This window comes from Thunnus albacares, chromosome 7 (assembly GCF_914725855.1).
Source record: "Thunnus albacares chromosome 7, fThuAlb1.1, whole genome shotgun sequence".
NCBI classification, from domain to species: Eukaryota; Metazoa; Chordata; class Actinopteri; order Scombriformes; family Scombridae; genus Thunnus; species Thunnus albacares.
In genome coordinates, this window is record NC_058112.1 from 8,663,306 (window position 1) to 8,689,914 (window position 26,609).

The 26,609-nt window shown below is 43.6% G+C and overlaps 1 protein-coding gene across 1 annotated transcript; it reads right to left on the minus strand.

The window, feature by feature from the left end:
• Positions 1 to 739: 739 nt before the first annotated feature.
• Positions 740 to 25,947, minus strand: ccnd2a (cyclin D2, a). Its single transcript, XM_044356162.1, has 5 exons — positions 25,364 to 25,947; positions 23,767 to 23,982; positions 19,757 to 19,916; positions 11,056 to 11,204; positions 740 to 5,099 (listed from the first exon to the last, which is right to left on the minus strand). Exons 1-5 carry the CDS (start codon positions 25,763 to 25,765, stop codon positions 4,926 to 4,928), a joined length of 1,101 nt encoding a protein of 366 aa, XP_044212097.1. The 5' UTR covers positions 25,766 to 25,947; the 3' UTR covers positions 740 to 4,925.
• Between the last annotated feature and the right edge of the window lie 662 nt (positions 25,948 to 26,609).

The following is a 26,609-nucleotide window of genomic DNA, read 5'->3' on the forward strand; positions in this document are numbered from 1 at the left end:
AGTACTTAAAACCAATAACCATTCTAGCATTTAATGTTTTCACCATATATGTCATTCTGCTCTTTGAGGAATGCAGCCACTAGAGGGCGTAGGTCGACATTTTCCCTTGCTGTACATGTCTTTTGGCTTTATAATATTTATGACAGTAGTCCAGACATTTTTCTTTGGTCCAGCCAGTGCTACATGGGAGCTTAGTGTCCTTCTAGCCACCCTTCTATCCCTCTGCAGTTATCATGACCACAATGAATGAGGAGTGCAGAAGAAAGCTGACAGCCTGTTTTAGTTTTTGCAGTTAATATGCACTTTTCAGTTCCCTAGGCTTTAGTTGTTCTGACCATAAGATCTCCATCACATTTCTATTTCTCAGTACACAGCAGGGACTTAAAAACTGTGGTCAGTCATTTTTTCTGAACAGTGTATTTACTTCCTTTTTGGTGGAAGATTTACTGGACTGCACAATCAATACACCCCATTTTTGCTGTGTGTAAACATGTAGCAGAGGGTGTTTATAACTGTTCTTCCTTATATTTTGGACAGAACAAAAGTGTCCCACATTCGCCATGATTGCTTTGTGTAGCTATCAAGTAATGCGATTGGTGCCGCTGAACTTTGCTCTGCAGTATTCTTACTGAGTCTGTTCACACACACACACACACACACACACACACACACACACACACACACACACACACACACACACACACACACACACACAAACTAGAGGCGTGGGAAATACCAGTGAGCTGATGTGGTGTCACACCCTTTAAAGCAGAAGTTTATTGAACAGAGGTTGTGCAACAGACATTTGAGGTACATGATATGAGTTATAGTGGAGGGGGGGAGGGGGCAACTCAAAGGGAAATCTGCACCATTGAAACTTCAAGATATCAGAATATTTATGGTTGGTTATGACAGGTGCAACTCAACCCATTATTTTGTGGCAGTTACAATGGTGCACACACACAATATTTCAGACCAAAACATATCTTTCTCACATACAGAATCCATATTTACTGACATTCAGAGTGATTGTGGTTGTACAAAGCGAGGACTGTACTTTGGCCATCATATAGGAATGCTGTTTTTCCCTCCCTTGCACACAACAAGTCAGATGTAGCACCAACATGAACAAAAATGAACATGCTTGAACTATTTATGGTATAAACACCCCAAGAAAATGTTGTGATTCCGTTGTGCCCCCCTCCCACCTCCAGTATAGGTTAAGTCCAAGTGTAAGCCTTGCACATTTCCATCTCACTGACGAAGTTGTTTCTCCACTAAAGCAGTGGGAATCTTCCACAAAAATGCTAATTTGTCGTTGCTCTTTTCCTCCCCCACTGTACTCTTTCTTCTCTGTTCCAGGCTCCCTAACTGCAGAGGTATAGATGATGAATTTGTTTGTGTGTTGTTTTTTATATTTGTCCAGTAATCCTGAGGTATAGGAAATACCACTGATGCAGAATGTGACTGAAGAAATAGAGCAAAATAGATAAAAAAGGGGGGAAAGGAGACATGCTATCTAAGCAAACTGTCAAACTGTACAAAGAACATTTCCAGTCGAATACTCATTTCATGTTCTTCTATCACCATCTACTTCGTTTTTCTGAATGTATCTCTTAAGCAGTAAAATAATTATATTATAATACAAATGTTTATAAAATAGCAGCACACTCAAGTGACACATCACAACTAGGTAATGTTATTTTTTTGTATAAATGAAACAAATTCATAGCTTTTAGCAGCGCAAAAAGACAACAATAACTCAATAAAAATATTGACACTTTTTTCTTGATGTCTTCACACCTCCTCCTCTGTCCTCTCTTCACTTTGGAATACAGTATCTCTAAATCTTAGAAAAACCCTTTTGTGGGTCTGGTCACCCCATAAAATATATCAAACACAAATTGAAAATGTGGTCTCAATATATAACACATGCAACAATAAATTGCAGGAAAGAAAAATCACAACCATTAAGTTTGGGAGAGAGCTTACATCAGGCAAACAGAGGCAAAAATGAAGGGTCACATCAAATATTCAAAAGGGGATGTTTGGCAAATGTGTCATTAAATTGCCCGGTTTTACTAAAAAACATCACTAAAACATTGGATCCCCGCAATTTTTTTTTTTCAGACTGACAAACATACACTCAGCAAAGTCACATACTGTCATGAAAAACTCAAGCACAAGTGAAAGACACCTTGCTGTGGCAAAGCCGTGTGTCCCATTAAAACAAAACAATAAAGAAAAAAAAAAAAATCATCTGTCTCTTGTTTTGTGCTGATGTCTGTCTGGCTGATGAACCCCCTTTGCCAATGATTTGAAGCAGCAAAGCTCAAAGGGGACTGATGTGTTGACTGACAGACAATAGGCCTAAACAACACAATGTTTAACATTTTGCAATTTCAAGCCAGCACCAAAAAAAACAAAACAAAACAAAAACTGACCAACCACTGCGATACACATCAGTTAAGGTGGTTTCGAACAAAAGCTCTGTTCTGTTTAACGATGCAAACCTCATTGCCCTCTGAAGAACATGTGCAAATATTGGATGTTATGACCACCCTTCCTTGTAGCTCATCGCCGCCCTGTGTGACTATCTGTGGCTGTGATGCAGATAAATAGAAATAAAAATTCAAGTAAAACAAATCATTCATTTCTTGACAATGTAAATAAAATAAAACAGAGCTCATGGATCAGTGAACTGTGGGTGTAGGCATTTTCCAATTCATATCAGCGTTTTGTATTCGTTCAAATTCTCTGGAAACGGTCAGACTCCCCATCAACTTGCACTTTGCTTGAATAGGAATGTTTTTTTTTGATCGGAATGTCCTCTCATCTCAAGTTGTGGAAAGCTTATTTTGTTTGACTCTTGCTTGACAAGGGTATGTCTGACGATTGGGAAACCAGCCCTACAAAGTAAACCAAAGAAAAAGCTAACAAGGAAAAAAAGAAAACATCTATTAACCTCCAATCACCACCCGACGCATTTTCATTTTATTTATCTCCTGGGGAGCATGTTCTCAAAGTGCTTTGCCATTGAAATCATATAGGGGAGCTGAAAACAACCCTATGTGGGACTCCAGATGCATTGACAGTATTTTATCATCTTGTACTCCTCTAAACCCCCCCAAGAAAGTTCATCCTCACATGATCTGGCAGCGTACAGTCTTTGTTCCTCATTTAATTTCCATGTAAATGGAAACCCAAAATGTTTTTGTTCACTTAGCTTTGTCACTGTAGACATCCATTATGAGAAATTAATGTTGATTCCACCCAAATATGCAGATATCAAAGTTTTATTGTGAGGCCTTTGGGTGTCTTTTGTTCATTATCATCTTCCAGCCACTGGCTGTACATCATCCTCGTCTCCTACACAGCAGCATGCTCCTGCACCACTAAAATCCTCTCTGTCCTACCATCCTGTGCCGTGCACTTGTGTGCCTTCCACAGTTCCACAGTGGCTTCTTAGTTGCAAACTGTCCCTCTCTCTCCAATTCTTTCCACATCACACCCTGTCCCCTCCCTGCTAATTATTACAGAGGACTCTAACATCCTCCAGACTTTAAAAAGCACTGCCTTACTTTCTTCAAGACATTGTCCTCTCCTGTTTTCACATGTGCCATACATGCTGCACACGTGAGAGGTCATTACTGCTCTGTCCAGACTCAAAGCAGCCTTTCACAACTAAGGAAACACCATATTGTAACAACGTGAAAAAGAGCAAAGTATCTGGTAATATTTCATTAACAGAATGGCAGTAATTATCAAACACCTCACATGACCTCTGAGTCTGAGGTGAGACACCTCAGGCAAAATGCTCTTAGAAAGATGAGGGGCTCTACGTGAAAGCCCCTTTGACTTTTCTGTTTCACTCATAGTCCATACACATGAGTTAATTGTTGGCCAACAATGGACCATGTACACTGTTAATGCATGAAGGCAGTGATATAGCATAGATGCCCTGTTATACTGATGGACAAAGTATGTGTAGCCTCGGCTTGCTCCATAGTCTTTTAACATAACACCATAAGTCTACTACTTTGCTCAAGTGCCTCACACCTTAGAATGCACACTGCTAATATAGATACAGGATCACATGTAGCATTCAGACCACACACGCACACACACACACACACACACACAAACACGCACACACACACACGGAGGCACACTGCATCTACAAACTGACACACACAAGCAGCCTGACAAAAGGAGCTTATTGATCTCGACTACTCAGTTCCAAAATATATCCAATAATAATATTAATAATAATAATAATAATTACTAATACTACGAATAATTATTATAATCCCGTCTCTTCCCTGGAATTGGGACCCACCAACCTTTCAACGTTTAGCATACTGTTCTCAAGGCTTCCTCTGTCTCATCCTCAACACAAGTGTGGACCTTCTGATGGTCGAGGAGCTCGAACATGAGTCCCCTCTTCGACCAGTCTTGAATGTAATAGTGATAATACTCATATAAAGCAAAACAGAGAAAAAAGCCCCGCTGTGATCCCACGTATGCAATTTCTGAATGGTTTCCACAACTGCTACCATAACAGCCTCATTATCAAGCTATGGTTAAAATATAACTTAAAGATCATACTATACAAGGCAGAATGCAAATATGATTGGCTTCCCTTCTGTATATCCAAGGCACCACAGAGCTTCATCTTGTATCAAATTTGTTGCTTTTAGACTCGAACATCATAGAAAATCTATTTCGTGGGCAGGTGTTTTTGACTTGAAGAACAGAAAATCTACAAAAAAACTAGCAAGCATTGTTCTTTTTCTTTTAAAGGGCTTGTGTTTTTAACATTTTTTGTTCTTTTGTTCTTTTTTTCTGCTTTTAAGAAAATTGAGGTTTTTTTCATGATTCTTTTTTTTTTCTGTAAATCCTGTGCAATGACGCCCTCTGGTGGTTCACAAGTTGACATCGCGGACATCTGTCGGGGTGGAGGATTGATCCAGCTCATCCAGGCCTTTGCCGCTGGGGCCTCTCTGTGTCTGCTGCTGCTGCTGTTGCTGCTGCCGCCCCTCACGCAGGCTGCTCACCAACACGCGCTCGATCTGCTCCTGGCACTCTTTGAGAACATCCTGCAATGCATCAAGAGAGGGAGAACAAGCTGTAAAAATATATTCCTTTTAATCTGCTAATAAGAGGGGGGCAGGGAAAAACATGTCATTTTAGTCAGCTAAACTTTACTGAACCGTCTGCATTGGTTGACACTTCTGAAAACATGAATTATCTCGTCATAATAGCAGAATTTGTCTATTAAAGAAAGTAAGACTACAAGGTTTAAGATTTGACATCTGGGATTTGACATCTGGGTGAGTTATTTGGCAAATAGAAGTCAGACAAGCCAACAAATGTTTTCCACAGGTGAGTAGAGCAGCTGCTGTCACAGTTACTGGTTGTTCAGCTTGCATTTCATCCTGCAGTTCAGTCCTAATTAAGAGACAGTGCCAGTGTTGCTCAGTGGAGAAATTGGTTATCACAACTATCATTGTAAGTAACAAGAGAAATCTGAAAACTATAGTCAGTGCATGGGAAACAGGGGCCCCTGATGTGGCAGCAGAGGGGCCTCTGAGCAGCATAGGCCAGGGGTTTTAAATGACCACTGACTTTCTAGCAGCTCCAGCTACCGCCAAGGCTGAGCAAAGACACGGACCAGACCCAAGTATTACATCAGCCCACCAGGGTTGTGCACTGAACACCACCCCTATAGTGCTCATGTGCACGTAAACACATAAGCACGCACACACACATACACACACGCACCCTACTGCCTCCCCCATCCAACCACCCACCTATCCCTACCACCTCCGCCATTCCCAAACACACACGAAACCCAAACAGAAGTAGCCTTGACAACGGCGGCTGAAAACACAGGTAGTACTAAAGCTATGTTAATTACATCCACCTCCTGTGGGAACACAAAGGTGGTGCTTTTTTAACGAGAGCCAGTCTGTGTGCCTGCCTGCCTGCAGGGGATCCATGTGAGACCCGGCCGGCTCGCCTTTCACCATCAAAGGCCCGCCGCGGCAATCTGAGAATCCACCTGGGAGAGGAGCCTCTCAACAGCGCTGAGCCCTCATATCCTTCCCTGATGGATGGTTGACAGAGCGGACAGCGCAGTGCAGGAAGAGAGAGCAACTAACTTGGGAAGGGGAGAAGTCAGGGAGGCTGAGAGGGGTAAGTTAGAGAAGTGCTGAATGGGTTGTTAGCAAGAGCATCAGAGGGAGGTCAAACTGTTGTGTGGTGACGAACAGCGATGACAGTCATTAAAGCAAGAACACACTGCTGCAATACCACAAACTAATATGAGAGCTCCTGTCTGAAAGAACTGATAGAGAAAGTTAACACTGACCTCTGGTGGTGAAATGCTGTACCACAACCGAAGCCAACGCGCACACACACATACTTAACCCCCTGCCTTAAAGCACCAGGCGTCTGTGGGAAACATGACTGAGAGCGCCCCATGGCCGGAGGGATGGGTGAAAGTGTACCGCTTGTGGAGCGGGGAAACATTCTTTAGAAATTTACAGCTAATTTAAACCTGATGGGCCACAGTTTGAACCTGTGTTATAGCTTCTGGTGCCGCTGGGCCTCGAAAAAATGAGATCTAAGATCTTGCTCACATCAGAATTGCTCTTTGAGAGCTGTGCATGGCTGAGTGACAAAAGGTCACAGTGTCAAAGGTCAAACAGCGTGACACAATACAGGGCGAGACATGCACCGTGTTGTCAAGGGGAAGTTACACATGTTTCTGAATTCTGACCCTACTTTCAAAACTAAATGGTAATTTGTTGAAGTGTTGTACTTATGGACAATGTTATGGTGAAGAGGAAGACTAAAAACTCACAGGACCTCTGACAAAATGACTCAGCCTACAGGGGGGGTTGCTGATATCTGAAGTATGCATGAAGTAATTCCTTGCCTTGACATCTTTTTTATTTTGAGTTCTCCAGCATCAACCAATGATTAGTCCAAGTGAGTTTTTTTGGGTCACAGTCCATGAAGACTGATTTGATGTTGAGGAGGTTGGACTGATCTGGGCTGGGTGCCTCTGGGAGAACGTTTCCCCCAGCAATGGGTCTGACGTGGAGGAAACCCGACCAGTGCTGTCCCTTAATCTCCTCCAGAGGTTGGCCGCTAACATGGGCGTGTGCACACTCACACACACACACAAAATCTTCCCATCAACATGTGCCCCATTGGTCATAAAATCTCAATTCCTGTGAGAAAATTAAGTAAAGCACAGAACATGTAAAGGAACTGCCTGTGTCTTACCGCAAGAATGCACGCCTTCACTTCTTAAAAGACATTCTCCCCCCATCTTTGCCGCTCTTTAGAGCGGCAGTTCGAATCCCATGCCAAGCCCCATGGGCTTTATTTGAGAAACTTTAATGACTTCAATATGTGACTACTGGAAACACCAATACTGTTTTCAGAGAGGCTCTAGGTACTTGGACACTGAGGGGGCCAACAGCACTGAATAACTGGGCCATGGGAGGTACAGTTCTTTACTGAAGCATCTTATTTTGCAGCCTCAACCCAGAAAACACAAGAACATCTCAGATCCTCCCTTGTCGTTAAAGTTCTCCATCTGCCCCACCTCAAACATACATCATACTGCAACAATCTGTGTTTCTGACAAATCAAGGCATGCACATTATTCCTGGGCGGCCTTTGTGACACTGGCGGTAGGGGGAAGTCGTGCAGACAGACAAAACCAAAAGGAAGAAATGTGTGAAGCCATGGAATGTCTTTTAACTGCTGACTGTACCACACAAGACAGTGTTAGCTACTCTGGGAGGACTCGGTGGTCAGACAGCTGAAACAAACACACAGGCAGACACACACTGATGACACACACTACGGATCTCAGGGAATCTTAAAACAAAATATCCGGAGGCTGACACTGGAAATAAGGAGTCACCACATGACTCGAATTTCCACAAGTTACAATAGAAAATGTGACCTTTCTCTTTCTTTAGCCTGCATGCCGAAACACCGCAAGCAGTGACGCCACAGGCTGTGTTAATAGAGATAATCTTTCCTAATAAATGCATCTTTGTTGCAAGCATTTTGGTTACTGGTGAATTCCTCCAAAAAGTCACATTTTTTATCTCAAATACAGCAGCCAACTGCATGCGTGCAACTTACATGAGACCATCTCTGTGATAGTTAGGCCACAGTGGAAACCATAGTGATAAAAAAAAGAGGAATGAAAACAGGAAGAAAGGGAGAAATGGGAAAATGTGTTTCCGGTGTCTTAGTATGTGTCCCTGACTGGAAAAAAAAAGATGAATGAGAGACTGAGAGAAAATGAGTGTCAAAACAATAAAATCTAGGAAGTAGTGGTCTTAAACCCTTGCAGTTCTTTAACCTCTATTTCCTGTTTTAATCATTCAAGAATAAAGCGGAGCTCCTCACACTTGGCCTTTATATTAGACTGTAGTCCTCGGATGTTTGTCTATTTGTCTAAATTTTGTGTTTTACTGTCACTACAGATGACCTGTGCAATTCAGAGGAATCACAACTGATCTGTGTCCCAACTCAACATATTTGCACAAAGTTCATATTTTCTCTCTGGACATTGTGACCTGGCTCCCAGACTCAAAGCCCTGTCTCCTGTCCCTTACAGGGAGCCCCTCTTGGCCACACCAGGTGTATGTGAGGCTACACACATTCTTCCAGTGGCCCAAGATGGTGACTTGGCCCTATCATATTTCCACTGGAAAACCACAGCTTCTGGATACCACAGATGCCAGCAGGGTGCCAGGGGGGTGGCGTTGGCCATGATGCTGTTGGCAGCAGCAGCTGCAGAGGTTGGCGAAACTTGCTTTCCCTTCATATTTTGCCTGGCTCTTTGGCTCACTGGCTACGAGACGCTGCTCTACCATCTTGCTGAGCATCTACACTGCCGGCCAAAACCAAATACAGTATGTTATGTGTACACTTTTAGACTCAGGTTCAAACCACCACCCTAATGACTACAGTCAAAACTCAGGTTGAGGTGTCCCTTGGGTGTTGAATTGACGTATAAAGTGGTTCAACTTTTGGGAAAAGAAGGTAGGGTAAGTGTTAAAATGACACGGCCAATGATCACCATTTCCTCTTTTTGAGTGTGTGAAAGTCTAAATGCTCTATAGTGACAAACAGTGTGAGACGCACTGAAGCAACATATTAGCAGTGACAACTACTACTGGGCATCTGCCATGACACTATGTTTTATATGTTGTATCACAAGTGGTGCACAAGTCTGACCTAAGTTCTTAAGTAACTTTATAAACCAAAAGATACTCAATGTGTTTACTTTTGGCTGGCTTCTTAGCAGTTTATACTAAAGCCCCTCATATATGTTGAATTAGGAAGGGTGCCCTCTGCTTTGCCTCCTGTGTTTACTGCGAGCCATGGCTTGTCTGAACCCAGGAATGTGAGGGGTTGATCACAGAGACACAGAGCGACTTAATTCCCTCAAGTCTAAGACCTTGCAGCCTAAACACACTGAGGCCCTGTGCTGCTGAGGCCAGCTATTTGTTTTTCCTCAGCTGCTGAGCGAGACTTCACACAGCTCGCACCAGAGGGAGCCATGCTTTCCAGCAGCGATGCATTATGGACCATAGGAGGAGACGAGAGAGGGCTGATTGTCGCGAGGGAGGCATGACACCCCCTCAGTGTCCTTTTCACACTTCAACAGCTTTCTTCCACCACCTCCTCCTCCTTTGCCTCCTTTTGGGACAGAATTTAACATACCAGGGCTGAGGCCTGGGATCAGTGTCACGCCCTTTGATCTGCTCCCTGTGCAGTGTGCACACATGAACTCAAATGTTCATGTTTAAATTAAGTCAGCTTTTACTATCCATAAGCATTTTTCATCATATTTGGTATTAGGAGCACTGCTGCCAAGGCAGTGGCCTCAGTACTGGAGTTGGTCCCTGAGCGCTGCTCTGTGGCTGCCCACTGCTCCTGAATAGTTAGGATGGGTCAAATGCAGAAGACTAAGTTCCCCACAGGGACTAATAAAGAATAACTTAATAGCTTCACTTATTATCTCACAGTCTTACTCTCCTTACCCTCTACAGTTCTGCCCACCTACCCATGCCTGCGGTGAGCTATAGAGAGCTGAAGCCTTCTCCCATCTGTGTGATGAAAGCCAGGCATCACAGAGTCAGTAGAGGCCCTGCATGTGTTTGGACTCAACTCATCCACCACCGCAACATTCACTGTACCCAGACAGCCACACAATGGCCTGGCCAGCATTCCTGTCAGCGACAGAGCATACTGTATATGCTCTCAACCTGGCTCGATTTAGAGGATTCTTTATACGAGGGGGCCCCGAGCAGCCGGACCGAACTGAGGGAAAGGAAAAGAAACCTGCCACACGCTACCTTAAAGTCCAGTCAAGTGTATGACGGAGTCTGCACCGAAACTGATGCAAGCTCCCAAAAATGGGTTTATGGGAAACCAAATCCCAGTGAAGAAGCCAAATATGAGTGTGACATTTCAACATTTCAGCTACTGTCTGTGGCAAACACACAACCTCAACAAGCATGTGGCATTCTTGACTTTTGACATAAATAACAGAGATATTTTCCCTCAGAGTAGTAGTAAGTCTGGTAGAAAAAAAAATACATTCGCTTGTTCACAGTAAAACTGTGATTCAGTGGTAATCAAATGAGTTAATTGTGACACTTCGCTGGAGATATAATCTGTGTGAAGAGATGAAAAGCTTCCTACTACGGCAGCAGTTGATTCAGCACTGAATCACCGAGTTACTGTAATAATTGTAGTTATTATATCGTACTAATTGTACTAAACACTTGAAAACCTGACTGATTTCTGCAGATACTAACTTTTACTCCTCATACAAATATTACTCAGAAACATCCCCAAATTTTCCGAAAGGAAGTTTTAAGCTCTTAGAAATTCAGTGTTTAAAAATAAAATAAATTTTTTGTTTTTTTAAGATAAAAAGTAAGAAAGATCTCACCCATGTTGCAATGAGTGTTCTAGATGTGACAGAGAAGTAGAAAACAAACTCACCACTTCTGTATTTGTGATTTTGGCCAGCAGGTCTGTCAGACTGTCGCCCCACTGTGACTGGTCAGCTGAATCCAGCTGTAGGCCGCAGATCGCTGCCCCCACACTTCCTGTGGCAATCATGGAGGGAGGGTACATGGCGAATCTGAAATCTGTTAGAGGAAGAAACACTTATTGAGTTCATGTGTCTTCAGTGTTACTAACTAGTAAATGATATAATATTCTAGATAAATGACGAAGAAGCATTTATAGTTAAAATCTTTAGTTAGGTGGATTAATGGCAAAAACAGTTGATTTACCAAAGAATTCTTTATTCACCTGCAGTTTCTAAATTGCACTTTTCAATTCATACGTTCAACAAAAAGGGTACAGACACGTCCCTCCCAGAGACAATATGATCTGGTGATCTAGCAGTCAGCTAATAAATAATCCTTCTATTGCACGGGGCCTGAACGCAGCGCTCACTAATGACCAGGGGCCTGGATAATGAGGGTTCACTTGGCTTGTAAAGGAGCTGAAAAGCAACCACCCTCACCCACTCCCCGCCCCAGTCCCCCTTTCCCCAGCCCGGCCCCTTTTCTTCCATCTCCTGAGTAAATCGTGTGCTCGCTGAAAAAAGCCCCATAGCGCTTGGAAAGGGAGGAATAAAGAGGCTCAGTGCCTCTGCCAATGCTCACTGCTGTAGGTCCTTTTTCCACGTGTGGTCACAGGCGTGCGTCTCAAAGACCAATAACCTTGTTAGCTCCCCTCACTGTCATTCATAATGCAAATGAGACAGCTTGTGAACGGGCCAGAAGCCCGAAAAGGCAAGGCAACTGGCATACAGGGAGAGAGAGAGAGCAAGGGGGACAGACAGACGGGGAGAGAGAGTTTTTCTCTTCACAAACAGAGACACACACATAAAAACACACACGCATGCACGCACACACACACACACACACACACACACACACACACACACACACACACACACTCCTTTCTCTATTCTCTCTTTATGTCTTGCTCAACTTCTACCTTTCTTTTTGGACAACACATGGCCTGCTTAGATGGGGCCAGTGAATGGCACACATGCCCCAGTCTTTGTTGCTACAACAGGCAGTGGTTTGCATTGGCGGCCCTCCTATCTTTTAGCATATTAATAGAGTGGCGGGCCAGCAAGAGGGAAGGCAGAAGAGTGTGACTCCATTGTCCAGAGTCATCACCTCATTTCACCCAATTGAGAGACACAGCATCCATCCCCTCTCTGCTGATACCAATTCAGCGAGACAGGCTGGACAAAGAATGTGGCTGGATGGGGGGACAGGGGGTCGATGGGGGGAGAAGGATGAAGAAGGAGGGATGGACGGTATGGCGACAAGGCAACAAGGAGAAAAGAAGGGAAGGTGGTGGGCGTGGTGGGAGAGGAGAGGGGGTAGACAACTCCGTTGCACATCACTCTCAAGTCTGTGTCCAGACCCTTGTGAGAGTTTGGAAGAAGAAAAGACTCGCCCTCCAGCGACCCTCACCTCCTGCCTCCCATCAACCCCCCCCCACAAGTATGCCTCTGTTCCTGGGCCACCTATGGGCTGGAGGAGTGGGCAGTGGGGGCATAGAAACAGACTGCACATTAACATATTGCCATATTCAATTGCAAAGCAAACTGTGTGCGATGGCTCTGAAGGAGATTTTTCTTCCTTCTTTTTTAAAAAAAAATCTGGAATCAAAGAGGTAGGCCCTTTGATAGCTGTAAAGGCAGCCCCTCACTGCCTTTTTAACATGCACAGCCAGGCGCTTTCTCATCTTGTGGGCTCAGTGTTGACAAATAAATGAACTTATTATACACCCCTGTGTTAGCCGCTGGGCCTCTGCCAAGGGGCGATTTATTAAAGGCTACCTCGAGCCAAGAGGAAAGAGCACACAAAGCCTCTCAGCATTACATCACTGCTGTAAGAGCACAACTTTCTACAGAGGGGTAAAAGAACAAAGGCATACATGGATTTACTGTACGTGTGCAGTGAGCGCTGACTGACAGGCGAGGAGGTAGACACCTCAGAGACGCAAGCAAGAAACAATGCACCGATGCCTGCATGCTTTAAGATGCAGGGTGACACACACACACACACACACACACACGCAGCACAGACATAGGTTTGTGGGAGAGCTGAGTGGCGGGCAGTGGGCAGCAAGCTGATTTTTCGCACTCAAGACAAGACAGGTCTGTAGCAGAACAAGGACGCGCGCGTGCAGCCGATGCGGGCTGACACTCTGGCCTGGTGGCTGCTGCATGTGGGGGGAAGAATGGCCGTATTTTAGGAGGCCCTCATTGATATTCATGTTGAGGATAAACAGTGTATGTAGCTGAGTGGGGACGCCTGCGATGGAAAGCTCCCTGTGAGCAGCGGCTGGCTGGCCTGGCCTGCACGCCTCTCACCCCCTTCAATGGCCCTTTCTCCTCCCTGTGCCCCCTCGTCTCCATTCCTCCGTGTTCCTACCCCCTGAAACTTCATCCTCAGGCCTCTGGTCACACAGTCTGCTGCCCTACATGGCCCACTCCTCCTGGGTGGCTGCAATGCACAGTATGCACATTAAACTTGTAAATTAATTAAAGTTGGAAAGTTGAACAACAGCCAAAAAAAGAAAGAAAAAAAAAGCCCAAACTCTCCTTTTCACCCTCTCCTCTCTTTCCAGTGCTATAAATCAGGGTCTTGTATTCTATACGTGTAGCGCTTATTGACCTTGTTTATTAAAGGAGTAGCATTACGAGGGCTCAGGGCCTGTTGACTGATTAAGGTCGAAAACAAACATAATTTTGGGATTGGCATGACAGTATGTTTCACCACTAATGCAACACAGCCTGGTAGTCAAAGCAAGGTCTGTGGAGAGCTACTCAGACGGTACACCTAGTGTAGCTTCTTTAGACACACAAACAAAAACAACACCTTCCCGACTGGGCTCTAGGAGTTCTTCCACATGGAACATGAGGAGTAATCACTGATTAAGAAACAATAACTTGATACTGCGATCTGTCATATTCCATTACTTCTTGTTCCAGACTGTCACTCCGGAGACAAACAAAAAACAAAACTTGGGAGAGTCTGAGTCATGCAGCCTGCTCAAACTGTGATTTCCGTTCATTTGCCAGAAAACAGAATTCCTTCTTAATTGTAGCATCCTGTGACAGTTCTTTTCAGTCTTGCACCATCATCTCCACTGTCACAGCTGCAGCCTTGAGGCGCTGGTATTGTCCGAACTGAGGAGCACACGGATTTGGATCGGATCGAGGGTGCGATGCGGAATAGTTCACTTTTCTTCACACTGGAAGAGCACGAATTGGTGACTGTATCAGTTGAACTGGTCAAGTCTCTCTTCATTGTTATTGTTTGGATGAAAGCAGTTTATGAAGGCAGTTAAACCTTGCTTTCTCCCTCTGTCTGTCTATCCCTGTAGCTGATATGATTTGGACAAAAGGAGCTTAGCAGAAGTAATTAAAAACTGGATCAGAGGACCAGTTGTGTGTATAGATGAAGAGACAGACCGAGAGACACTCTGGTGTGATGACAAAAATGTTCAGGTCAGACTAGCTGCCATCAACATTTACTTTCTTCAAATTGCAAATATTAGTCTTTGTGGTTTACGTGACCTCCAAGATAAACATGCGAGTTTAAAAAGATTTAGATTTCTAAAGCTTTTTGGTGGCATGATGTGCTGCATCCAAAGCAAAAATCTCTTCTTTGTGTTCCTGGTGTGACTCAGCTGGCCACAGTATTTATAGTGTGGTGCTGATTACACCAGCAAAGTAAAGGGGAGAACTCAGGACATGCCACTCGATGATTCACTCTGTGTGTCACATTTTTGGGTGCATACTGTTAGGAAGCTTCTTCCTGTTTCATCTGTTGACGATGCAGTCGGACCGGACATGATTCCTCACATCAGTCGAGTGTGTGGAGAGATGATAATTTGTCGGAGGAGGTGGCTAATTTGTTTGGGTTCTGACTCATCAAACATGAAGAGGGTTTTATGTAAACAAACACCAGTAAGGAGCATTTCATTGACCACATCTGAGATGAATCATTCATCTCTAGAATGAGGGGCTGAGTCTGGAGGGGATTCTCCGTGCTGCAGCTACTTAGAGAGGAAGCTACTATGAGCATTCCAGCCTCTGGACCAGTGAGACGTAACAGCCAAGACGAAACAGGACTTATGAATCATTTTAAAATATTTGAGTGGGCACTCCTGCATTAAAATGGCCACTTTTGCCTACAGCTTGTCTCTTCCTGTGTAGCCAAAAAGCCTCCAGGATTTGAGGTACACAACTTTGAGAGCAGTGAAGAATACAGGAGACAAAATCAAGATCTGTTTGGCTCTGAAGACATCTTTGGATAGATTTACTGATCCTCTGTGCATATCTCCATTACTTTGAAATAAAAATGAAATACAGCGTAAGAACCGTATGCAAGTATGTCATCCAACTTTGCACTGACTCATGGATTAGACGCTGTATAACTAAACAGTGGAATATACTGGAGTGTATACGTCTGGAGTACAGAGTATATGAATCCTAATCCAGGCACAGGTGTGAGTAAATGTATACATGGTGGAGTTTATATACTCTGCACTCTCCATAAGTAGGGACATTATACACGAGGCAAAGTGAACCCGTGCAGCAAAGCTTGTCACCTCTCACGCCTGTTAGCTAGTGAATCATTAGTTTCTGTCGGGGGAACTAACCAGTTAATCATCAAGTAACTTCACAGTCCAAAGATGCTTCCACACACCGGAAAAAAGTAATCAAATACTGTTCACAGGTAGAAAAACTGGTACTCAGTTACTTGAACTACTCGTTATTCACATCCCAACTTGTAGCAAAATCTTCATTGTGTCCTCCGGGACAATTGACTCTCTCTTGGATGGCATTGTTGGCCCTGATCCAGATTTTTCTTTTGATCAACTTCTATGACCATTGTCACCATTCCATGCATACCATTACAGCGAGGGCTATTGGAGTTGGTATAAAAAAAAATAGACCATAATCCCTGCCAATATGGCAAGAAGACGGAGCTCAATAACCACAGCAGACAGGTTGGGGTGCATCTGTCTGCCCCATGCACCCCGTCCATTCTCCCACTTTACCTCAATTGAATAAGAATAGAAGAGGAAGCTCGGAGTGCTTGGTGTCTGTGTGTAGGAATGGAGGTTCATAATCTCCCTTAATGAGCTTGTTTCTGGGCTATTATCCGGCGGCCTGCCTGAGGGAAACGCTGGTGTTTCCTATCAAGTGGCCCTGCAGCGCTGACCCTCGCATGGCTCTGCATATGAAATGTAAGGGCCAAGCCTTTTGTCTCCTTTCTCCCAGCCTCTAGCTGAGCCCCCGAGCCATTTGCATAGTCCTGAATGGACCAGCCAATGTTATTAATTAATACAGAGCCAGCCTGCGCCACCTGACAAAATCCCACCGAGTGGCCCGAACGGAACTGTTTCATCAAAAGAGAGGAGCCATTAGGAATGAGAGGCCTTATTCTCCACTTCTCCTCTTCTCTCTCTCTTGTTCCCTTGAAAACAGCGAGCCATGGTTTTATGCATGTTTTCTTTTTCAGTATAGGGGCAGCAGTGGTGGGAGTAGTGGTGGGTGGTGGGTTGAATGAGACTGTATGAAATAGGAAGGCCACAGGTGACCCGTTGTCAACTGTCTTGCAAATGTAAATCCTCCTGAGAGATCTCCTCCTTCTGCTGTGTCTTTACCTTCTCAGCTCCGCTCAGAGGATGTCTCAAGGAGGATTCTCACCAGATAACTCAAGATTTACGGCTGGGAACGTTCCACAAATGGGGTTTCGAATTCCCAGAGATCTTCAGATGCACCAAATTGTTGACTCACTCGCGCTCTCTCTTCCTCTGTCTTGCCCTCACTCTCTGTTTGCCTGGATACAAGTCTGAGGAGAGCATACACAGATAAATGGCCTGTTGCTAATCCAGAGCTATATCTCCAGAAAGTCTCTCTCCTAAAACACAATGTCAGGAGGATGACTCCAGGAGGCTCGTAAATTTATTTCCACTGCCTCATTGAAGCAATTAAGGACAAAGTGCATGCTGAGTCTTTCACAATGTTGCTTTGGGAATAGGTCTGATCACTGACACGCTGTCATTCCACACATTAATCCACTGGCACAAAATAGAGCGAGAGAGATGTAAGGGTGAGATGGAGCGAGGAAGAGAGCAAGAGATAATAAGTGAGTAGGAAGTAAAAGGAGGCATAAAGGAGGAGAACTAGAAGTATTTTTCACCAAAACCTTGCAATAATTAGCCTTTTCACACCATATAGTATCTATTGCACAATCAGTGTGGGGGATTCCATCACTTTCTGTTTTAAATACCTGTCACCTCCCTAGTATCTATTCATCAACTGTACACACACTCCTCTGAATGATGTCAACACAAGGAGCTGTTTCCCATGAAGGGGGGTAGTTAGCATTCCTGTTTGAGGCCTTCAGAAAAAGAAGCTGGTGGTGGCAGGGGTCATCCAGAAAGAGAGAAAAAAGGAGTTCCAAACAGCCTGATTTTCCTCATTGATATTGATATAAACCCTTATTGGACGTTTAGGACCGGTAGAGGTGCTAGTTTCGTATCACTCCCCCTGCCTTGCTCGTGGCTTTGAACGTAGAGTTGGAGGTGACGCAAACAGGAGGAACCTGCCTTGAGAATCTCAACATGGGAAAGCTATCATGTCCTCCAGCTGTAGGGCGGGGAGGCGTGAGAAGTTAGGGGGGAGAGAAAGAGGGAAGGAAGGCGGTAGGGGAAAGAGATATGAAAACATGACATGCCTTAGAATTGGCAGCGCAAAAACAATACACTCCTCTGGCTTTCCCTAACTCCCCTGTTCCCTCCTGCATCTTCTCCGCCTCGATCTCACTGTCTCGTCAGATCATGTTAAAGACTCCCCGTCCCTCCCACGACTCGCTGGATGTTTGATCTTGAGGGAACAATTCACCTCAAGAGCAGAAAGACAATGGCCTGCCCGCCTCCACCCCTGTCCATTCCTCTTCTCGACCCTGTGCGACATGGGAATGCCCCTCAACCAGGCAGAATCTGCTTTGAAGTGTTACTGGATGCTCTGGAAGCCACTGATACGCCTCTAAAACATGACCAGATACCAGCCTGGGAGAAGACAGATGATGGACGTCAGACTTAAGAGTCTAATGCTGAAATGTCCTCCATGACACATGCTTTTCTTAGGCAGAATATTTTAGCATTGGAGGCAGGCCCGGCACCAGGATTTCAATTTTGGTTGGGCCAAAATAATTATGGCTGAGCCTTTTAATTACAGAAGTCAATACTGTTTGCCTTCCTTTGACGGTTTCCAACTGGTAGTCTCGCTAAAACAGAAACCACTGATATCATGCTGTGGAAGGCGACTGGCACGTCTGGTTGATTATAACACTTTTTAATTTCGAGATTGCTTCTTATTTACCCACCCCAGTTTGTATTTAAGTGGCTTACTTAAGTGGCACATGTGGGTATATTGCTCAAATCGTGTGAAAATGAAACATAGTATCCTATCTATCATGTTTATTTTTTCGCTGTGGATTGTGTAGACAAACACATTCATTCATTTAGAACACTGACATTTGAATTCTATTTAAGGAAAAACCATCTTGTTTGGATGATCTGGCTGGATTATTATTTCTTGAAGTTGATTGCAGGGAGAGTGAGAGATCGACTGCTGGGTGAGCTAGACCGACTTTTAACAAGAGAGAGAGAGCGGTGCGCTGCGTTGTCAATTCATAAGCTTGTCTCAACAGAAACGCTCTATGCTTTCAAGGCAATATAGAGGCAATCAAGTCAGGCAGGAATTTTCAGCTCTACCTCCCGTCTTGCCTACACTGTTTTCTAGGTTCTTCTAGTCTCAATAGAAAATGGATTTGCAGCTATGAAATTAGATAGTGACTGCATCTGCATTCTTAACTATTGATACACACATTCTACACAGCTGGAAACTGATGTGTTACCATAACCAACATAGAACACTGGGTGAAAGCCTGAATAAAAACACATGAAAAACCAAATCTGCTGCCGAACAACCTCCGTACCGTGACATTCGTGTGCGGACTTAACAGGCTTTAACTGTTGTCTTTTACTTTTTTTAGAAAGGGAAACATTTTTTTTAGTATTTATTGTGTATTTAAATGTTAATTTCAATAATTAAAAATAAAAGTTAAGGAAATATATGTTCTCCCAGGAATTTAGGATGAGCCAGTTGTACAAGTGGGCGGGCCCAGGCCCGTTAGGCCCACCCACAACGCCGCACCTGGTTGGAGGTAATGCATCTCACTTAAGTTACGACGGGCCATGACTGGCCCACAGCGCACCTATGAACAGATTTGTTGCTGCATGTTATTGAGAGAAGAGGGCTTTGATACGGCATTAAAAGAAGAATGTGCAGATAGAGATATTTTGCAACATGAGAAAGTATGTTGATTGCTTGGTTTTACTTGGCAGCTAATCTATGATGAGTATCACTTGCAACACCAAAACGAAAAAAAAGATACAGTATCAAGATTACATTGCACTTTGTATGGTCATCTTTTGGATCAGTCTTCCCAATGAAACATTGTAATTCATCAGGATAAACATGTTAGTAATAGGATAAGGATAAACATGTGTTGGTACTGAAGGACATCAGTAAAACAGAAATATTGACAAGTGTGTGTCATCTGCTCTCGTCGTGTCCTACCTGTGGCACAGAGGGCGATGAAGGTCTGGACATGTTTGCGTATAAGTGCCAGCTTATCCTCGGGCAGCGGCAGCCTCCTCACAATGTGCTCGATGAAGTCGTTCGGTGTCACTGCTGCCAAGTTCCACTTCAACTTCCCCAACACCACCAGTTCCCATTCCTGGGGAGAGAGAGGCAGAGAAAGAGAGAGAGAGAGAGTACAAGAGAGTAGAGTCAGCGATGACAGAAAATGAGAACGATCAGATGATCAGAGAATGATTAAATGACACAAAGTACAACCACGTATTTACATAGTGAAGCAGCTTACACTCATCTACAACACTGCACTTTACTGCAATTGCTCAGCCAGTTACACTGTGGCTCAAAGTGTGAGTGTGACACCGTGGGGACCCTGTGTGGAGTGCATGTAGGGTGAGCATTATTGTTATTATTATGTGTTTGGTCGTGTGTGTCCGAGTGTCCGTGTCTGTGTGTGTGTGTATATCTGTCGGCAACTAATCTGGCATACTACTGGACCCATCAACCTAATATTTTTTGTGCACATTTATGACTGTGTGTTCAAGGACCTCTCGTGGTTGCAGTGATTCACAATTGTTGAAAAACCTATTTTATAACTCCTCACTCCTCTTAACCAGCCGGTAGGGGCCGCAAGTGATCAACAACTACGACAAAAGACATTTCCGGCAATCGGCTAAGCTAAAAACAAGTCTGCTGCAGGCCACATTTTGGCCTTTGTTGTGGCTAAAATATTGAAATCCATAGAAAAGTTTGGTCTCATCTTGAACCGGAGCATCTGCAGATTAATTCCTTACCCGATATGTTATGATTTACTAAATTTAGGCACAATACGAGATGAATAAAGCCTCATTTTTGTTAGCTTCACCACCATCTTGACTGTAAGGGAGCCGAGAGGAACAACTGAGTGAGATTCAACTCTTCTTTGTTAGGGAGGAGAGAGGGTGGTAGGGTGGGGTTTTTTTGTGTGGTGTGTTACAACAAAGTGTTCTAAATAAATAACAGTTGAGAAGTTTGGACTTCCCTTTTATTGTTACCTAATTAAGTTTATGCAGTTAGGCGGACCCAGGAAGACACTTGGTTACAATACTTTTACACTAAAACTGAGACTATACATGGCCTCAGACACACCTGGCGTAGATCTGCACTCTACTGAGTGCACTCATCTAGTTACGTTAGTGTCTGCTTGGCCAGGCCTGGGACAGAGAAACACCAGCAGCGCCACCAACCCAGGTGACCTCACAACACTGTCTCCCTCCCCGTCTGTCTGTCTGGCATCTGGGGACTTTCCTAAAGAGGCCCACCAGAGGTTCTACTGTGTGTGTGTGTGTGTGTGTGTGTGTGTGTGTGTGAGAGAGAGAGAGAGAGAGAGAGAGAGAGAGGGTGTGTGCGTGTATCTAGGAAAGCTGTGCGTGTTGGGCAGGATCAGCAATAAATCTGCTGTGTTTTGTTAAAATATTTTAAGAAATCTTTCAAAAAACCGGTATTTCATTTTTGTATCTTATCTCATTCTACTAATCATTTAAACAAAATCCTTCATTTCATGTTGCAATAGGTAATGATTAATGAGTGATTACAATTCTCTTAAAGCCATGTGGTGCTTATCAATAAATGTGTCCACTAAGCCCATGTTAAGCTTCATATAAACAATGTCAAATGCCAAATAAAGTTTAAGACTTTATTTCAAATAATTTACTGCATATTTGTGACTCTGAATCACACATGACTCAACACCTTACTGTAGCATCAGATTCACCAGAGTACACTGCTCTAAAGTTCACGTATCATTTTTATGCGGATCTCTTGGCAAAGTGTGATGACACATGCTAGCCTGTGTGTGTCTGTGTAGTTGGAGGGGACACTAGGTGTGGTGTTCTCGTCTCTTAGGGTGTATTGTTACTTTCACTTCCTAGAGGAGGAGGTGATTAACGGAAGATTTGGTGACTAATTTGGGAAAAAATTTCGTGGTTTGGTTCCGGACTGCAGCCTTGTGACTGGGACCACGGATGCTGCTCATTTTCTCCTCCAGAGAGACCACATGGACTCAGTCATGAGACAATTCAACATGGCTGCCACTAAGCCTGCTACCAGCCTGCAATTTTCTAATCAAAGTGACCTTTTCAGCCTTGTAATGTTTCCTGATCTCCTTGTTGCCGGGGATGAGGAAGGGTTTTTAAACAGGGGGTTTGTAAATACCCACAGTTACTCATATAGGAGGAAACCAAAAAAAACCAAACAGAAGCACTTCTGATTTAAAGGTGAAAGGCATCTTCCTCCGCGTATCTCAAAGATTCAATTATTTGATCATATGCAAATCACAACGCTCAGCAGCGGTTTGTTGACTGTGGCTGCTCTTCTGATGGAAACATGGCTGCCTTCTGCTCTCAAAAGCCTTTTCCATCAGTTCCAGCGAGCAAGATTCAAGGCTACAGCGAGAGCTGTGACAACCCTTGCAACACAGGCTCAGTGCTGACAGAGTGGCAGGCAGGCACCCACTTCCTTCTGCTACTGCCTTCCTCTGGTCACACCTTCTCTGTAACATTGTGGTTCTCTTTACAAGAAATTGTTACCAAAGATGAGGACAAAAAAAACGATCACATGCCCTGAGCAGCTGATCTCTGTTTCCTGTATCTGCATGTCAGCCAAAATGCTGCCTTATACAGAAACACTGAAGAGGCCTCAGCAAACCAGTTCAAGGACTGAGGGCTTTGTCTTCAGACTGAACATAAAGGTAGAACGGACTGAGTTTTCTTGCAGAGTGCAGCATTATACACATTATATGAGTCCACCTCAGGCTGACAGTGCAGCACTTTCTCTTTTAAATGTACAATTGTCTTTACTGGTCAAACCTACAGCTATCATAAGCTGACCATTGAGCCCTTCACTGAGGAGAGGGGAAATTAAATCTGAGAAAATATTCTCAGGCAGAAATACATTCCAGAAAATTATCAGAAACCGACAAAACCGAGAGCAGCTCATCAGGAACTTGCATATACTGCAGCAATCAGCTCAGCGGGTAGAGCCGCCAGTCAAGCAGCGAGGCAGGCCTACAACCATCAGCCACATCTGAATCATAATATGTGGCCTCTTTCACAACATGGGTGGGATTGGCTGTTGTTTACTGAGGAATGTTTATGTAGCACCACAGAGCAGTGGGGAAATACTTATCTGATGTGAAGCTGAGTTAATTAATTGGTTTGTGCTGGTGAAGACAGCTGGTATTATCAGGACAAACAGGCCTTTTCTTATAAATAGGACACAAGGAAATGACAAATTATGTCACTGCAAACGACACAGAATCTTTCCTGCATCAGCTATATTTATAGTTGTGACTGTATGCCACATTTATGCTCTGAATATGTGTACGAATCAGAAATAGCGCAGCATGACATAATATCAGAAATGTGTGCATCTACGGTTATTTTTGGATGAAAGCTAAACTGTAAAAGGCAAACTTGAATTTCTCTGTCTCTCTCTCTCTCTTGCTCGCTGACAGGAACAGAGTCAGAAGTTTGGCTGCAGTTCAAGCTGACCTCGTTGCTCTGTGCAAATATCTGCCACCAGATGGCGATGGAGACCATTGCACAGACTGGATGGATACTGTAAAGCCCAGAGGGTCTTGTACAGTAAAGAGAGCCCTTGTGGAACAATCCACTGTGAGGCTTTCGGTTTTCATGCACCTTTGATGACGCTGCAGTCCAAAGTGGAGACTGCACAACAACTTGAGTGAAAGGAGAACTGCCCTGGTGTTTAGTGTGTGATATTGTGGGCTGTATAATTAAAATGGACATGTGTTGAGTCAAGCAATACCTTAAAACAACAGAAATAAAACACTGGTTTCCACAAAGCAAACATGATGAAAAAAAGGAAAAGAAAAAAAAGCCAAAATATGTCATGAAGCTATGTTTGGCTTCAACCAGCTGATGATGACAGCATGAATCCTCAGAGGTGTCAGTGTGAATTTTGTGAAATGTACTGAACCAACTGTTGCTTACCAGCAGTTCCTGGGGTCTGATGGAGTTATCTGTGTAGATGCAAAGCTTCTCTGCGGTTAATGGACGAGTCTCCTTCAATTTGGATGCAAGAAACATGCACACTGCTCCCAGCAGCTGCAGGTTACACTTTTTGGTGGGTACCACGGCTAAAAATCTGTCTAAGTAGTTCATGGCCAAAGGAAAAACTTCTTCCTCGCACTTCTGCTCTTCACAAACCTGAATAAAGAGACAGCAGACAATGCAGCAATGTTCAGCATTTGGAATCAGTAACCCACCCTGCAGTGACCTCACTTATTTTCCAGCACTTGAAATGTATATAAAACTTTCATGTGATAACGAAACAAAAGACTAAGCACATAAAGAGCACATATAAATTCAATGACACACATAGTTGGGGCCCGGCCAAGAAATTGCGCCCAGCCCTAATCGGTTGCGACATCATAAATTAATTCGAAATAGATTATTTTACAAAGAATGAATTAAGTCTCAGACACATACTGTCAATAGAGTCGCATTCCTGCAGTTCATTCACTAAGAAATGAATTCAAGTCACAATCAGCCGAGCCAAAAAACCACCCCGACAGCGCAGCACACGGAAACACACTTTTTTTCATTCGTCATATTTTCATAAAATAATTAAAAATATAAATAAATTGTCTAGACCGATTTTTTTCGCACCATAATGTTCAGGGGGGCTTTCCATATCATACCCGACAATTCATATCCAAATCTGTTCACGGTAAATATGAATAAAATGTCAAAATAAAAAGCAAGTCGCAAGAGGTAGGTCTGGTGTGCGTCACCGCCGACCCGATATATTTATTTCAAAAATTAATTAAAAATCTCCAGTAGGTCAGAACCTGACAATATTTACATGAAAATAAAGCCAAAAGGCTCAAGATTGTTTACAGATAGATGTTGATCAGAAATATTTGACAAAGTGTCAAAAATCGAACATAATTCCAGAGCGAGGCATTGCGACGAGGGGAAGAGCAAAGCGACAGATAAGGCCCTCGCCCTTCCGACATTTAAAATAGATACCTAAAATGTTTGCAACGCTTTTTGTGATCCTTTCTATATTCAGCGGACAACCAAGACCCTCCTCTGTCAATGCCGATGGGTTTTAACCGCTGTTATTGCGTTTATGACACTGTAAAGTCCTCTTTAAAGCACAAGCGCTCCTGTAAAAACCAACATGGCGATAGAACACACAGGGCAGCATTGCATTGGGGAGTGCATACGTGTGCATGGAAATATTCAGGCTATCTAAAATAATAACATTAAAGAATCAACAGGCAGCTTGTAAAGACAACATGTGAGGCATATAAAAGAAATTCTCGGGTGTCCCACATATCGAAGCTCGCAGTATCATAAGCACGGTCAACATGACCGGACTTTAGAAATGGTAAGAAATGACAGAAAACGACACATTTGGTTAATATAAGGAATAAGCAGTCGGAAATGAGAGCTATAGGTCTTATCTACCGTCCGAAAATTGCAAACAGCGCTCAGTAAAACAGTAATGAAACAAATCAGGAGGCTTTAAAGTCGAGCACGGAAATAATAAGACTTGTCAGCACTCGGTGTTTCGGTATACCTCCAACATCCAAGTAGCGACCATCCTCCTCATAAACGGTTGAATATCTTTCTGGACGCCTTTGAAATAGGAATATTGGGGTAGAAACCTCTCTTCTATGGTCAACAAGCTCTGCAGGACTCTGTCATCGCACAGGAGGTTCGGATCGGGACGAGCTCGTATGATGGTGTCCATTTCGAGGCAGAGCAGCTCCATGGTGCTGGTGCTTTCACTTAAGTACAAAAGTAGGATTTCTCTCTCGGAAACGCGATAGCAGTGTTGCAGAGCAAAAATGCAAAAAGATGGAAAGGAAAGTCTTTTAGAGGCATAAAAAGTGAGACTGCAGGGGCTCCGTAAGAGTAGTCCTGCCTCTCCTTGTTGAGAACTTTTTCCTCTCTCCCCACAGTGCGCCTCTACTTTCATCCGCCTGGCCAGATCAGGCGCATTTCAAGCCTGCCCTGCATGCGCCACTGACGCAATTCACTTCATTACCTCTGTATAGACCAGACGCAACATGCTGCACTCCTGTCCCTCTTTCTTCTACTCTGGCAATGCAAGACAACTTTCAGTTAACTTGATTAAATTTAAAATTTAAAAGGCTGACACTTTCCCAAAAGTAGACACACAACTATACAGTAACTATACAGTGATAAACGCATCTAAACTGGAGTTTAGCCAGGTTTTTACACATTTACCTGCTGTTTTAGGCTGTCACGAATCTATAATGTAAACTTGCGTTATTATATCAAAGTATGTAACTGATTCATGCTTAATGAGAGCCAAGTGATTACAGGGAAATTGATGATTTTCTGTGTTTTATGGATTTATTTCTTTATGATTTATTTATGTCGGTGCTTCACTGTCTTATGAGAGTATAGTTCACAGTTACTAAACATGAAACAAATAAACAACTGAATGTTATATTCATTGTGGCATCATTATTATTTCGCATATTTTCAGCATTAAAAAGCCCCCCAGAGGCCAGCTTTAGTTGCTTTAGTGCAACAAGTGCCCCCTTGTGAAAGTAATTTGAATATTAGTTTGGATTCGACAGAAAAAAAACTCCAAAAAGCGACTAATTTGTATTGATTTGCACTTAAAGTGACTGCCAACTTTTTCAAAATGGACTCAGTGAACCTCAGAGCACAGCATGACGCATACTGTACGTATGTGGCCATAAACACTGCATGTTAAGTTACAGACGTGTGAGCGCGCACGGACACGTGCACACGACAGACCAACACATAACCACGCACGCACCCACACA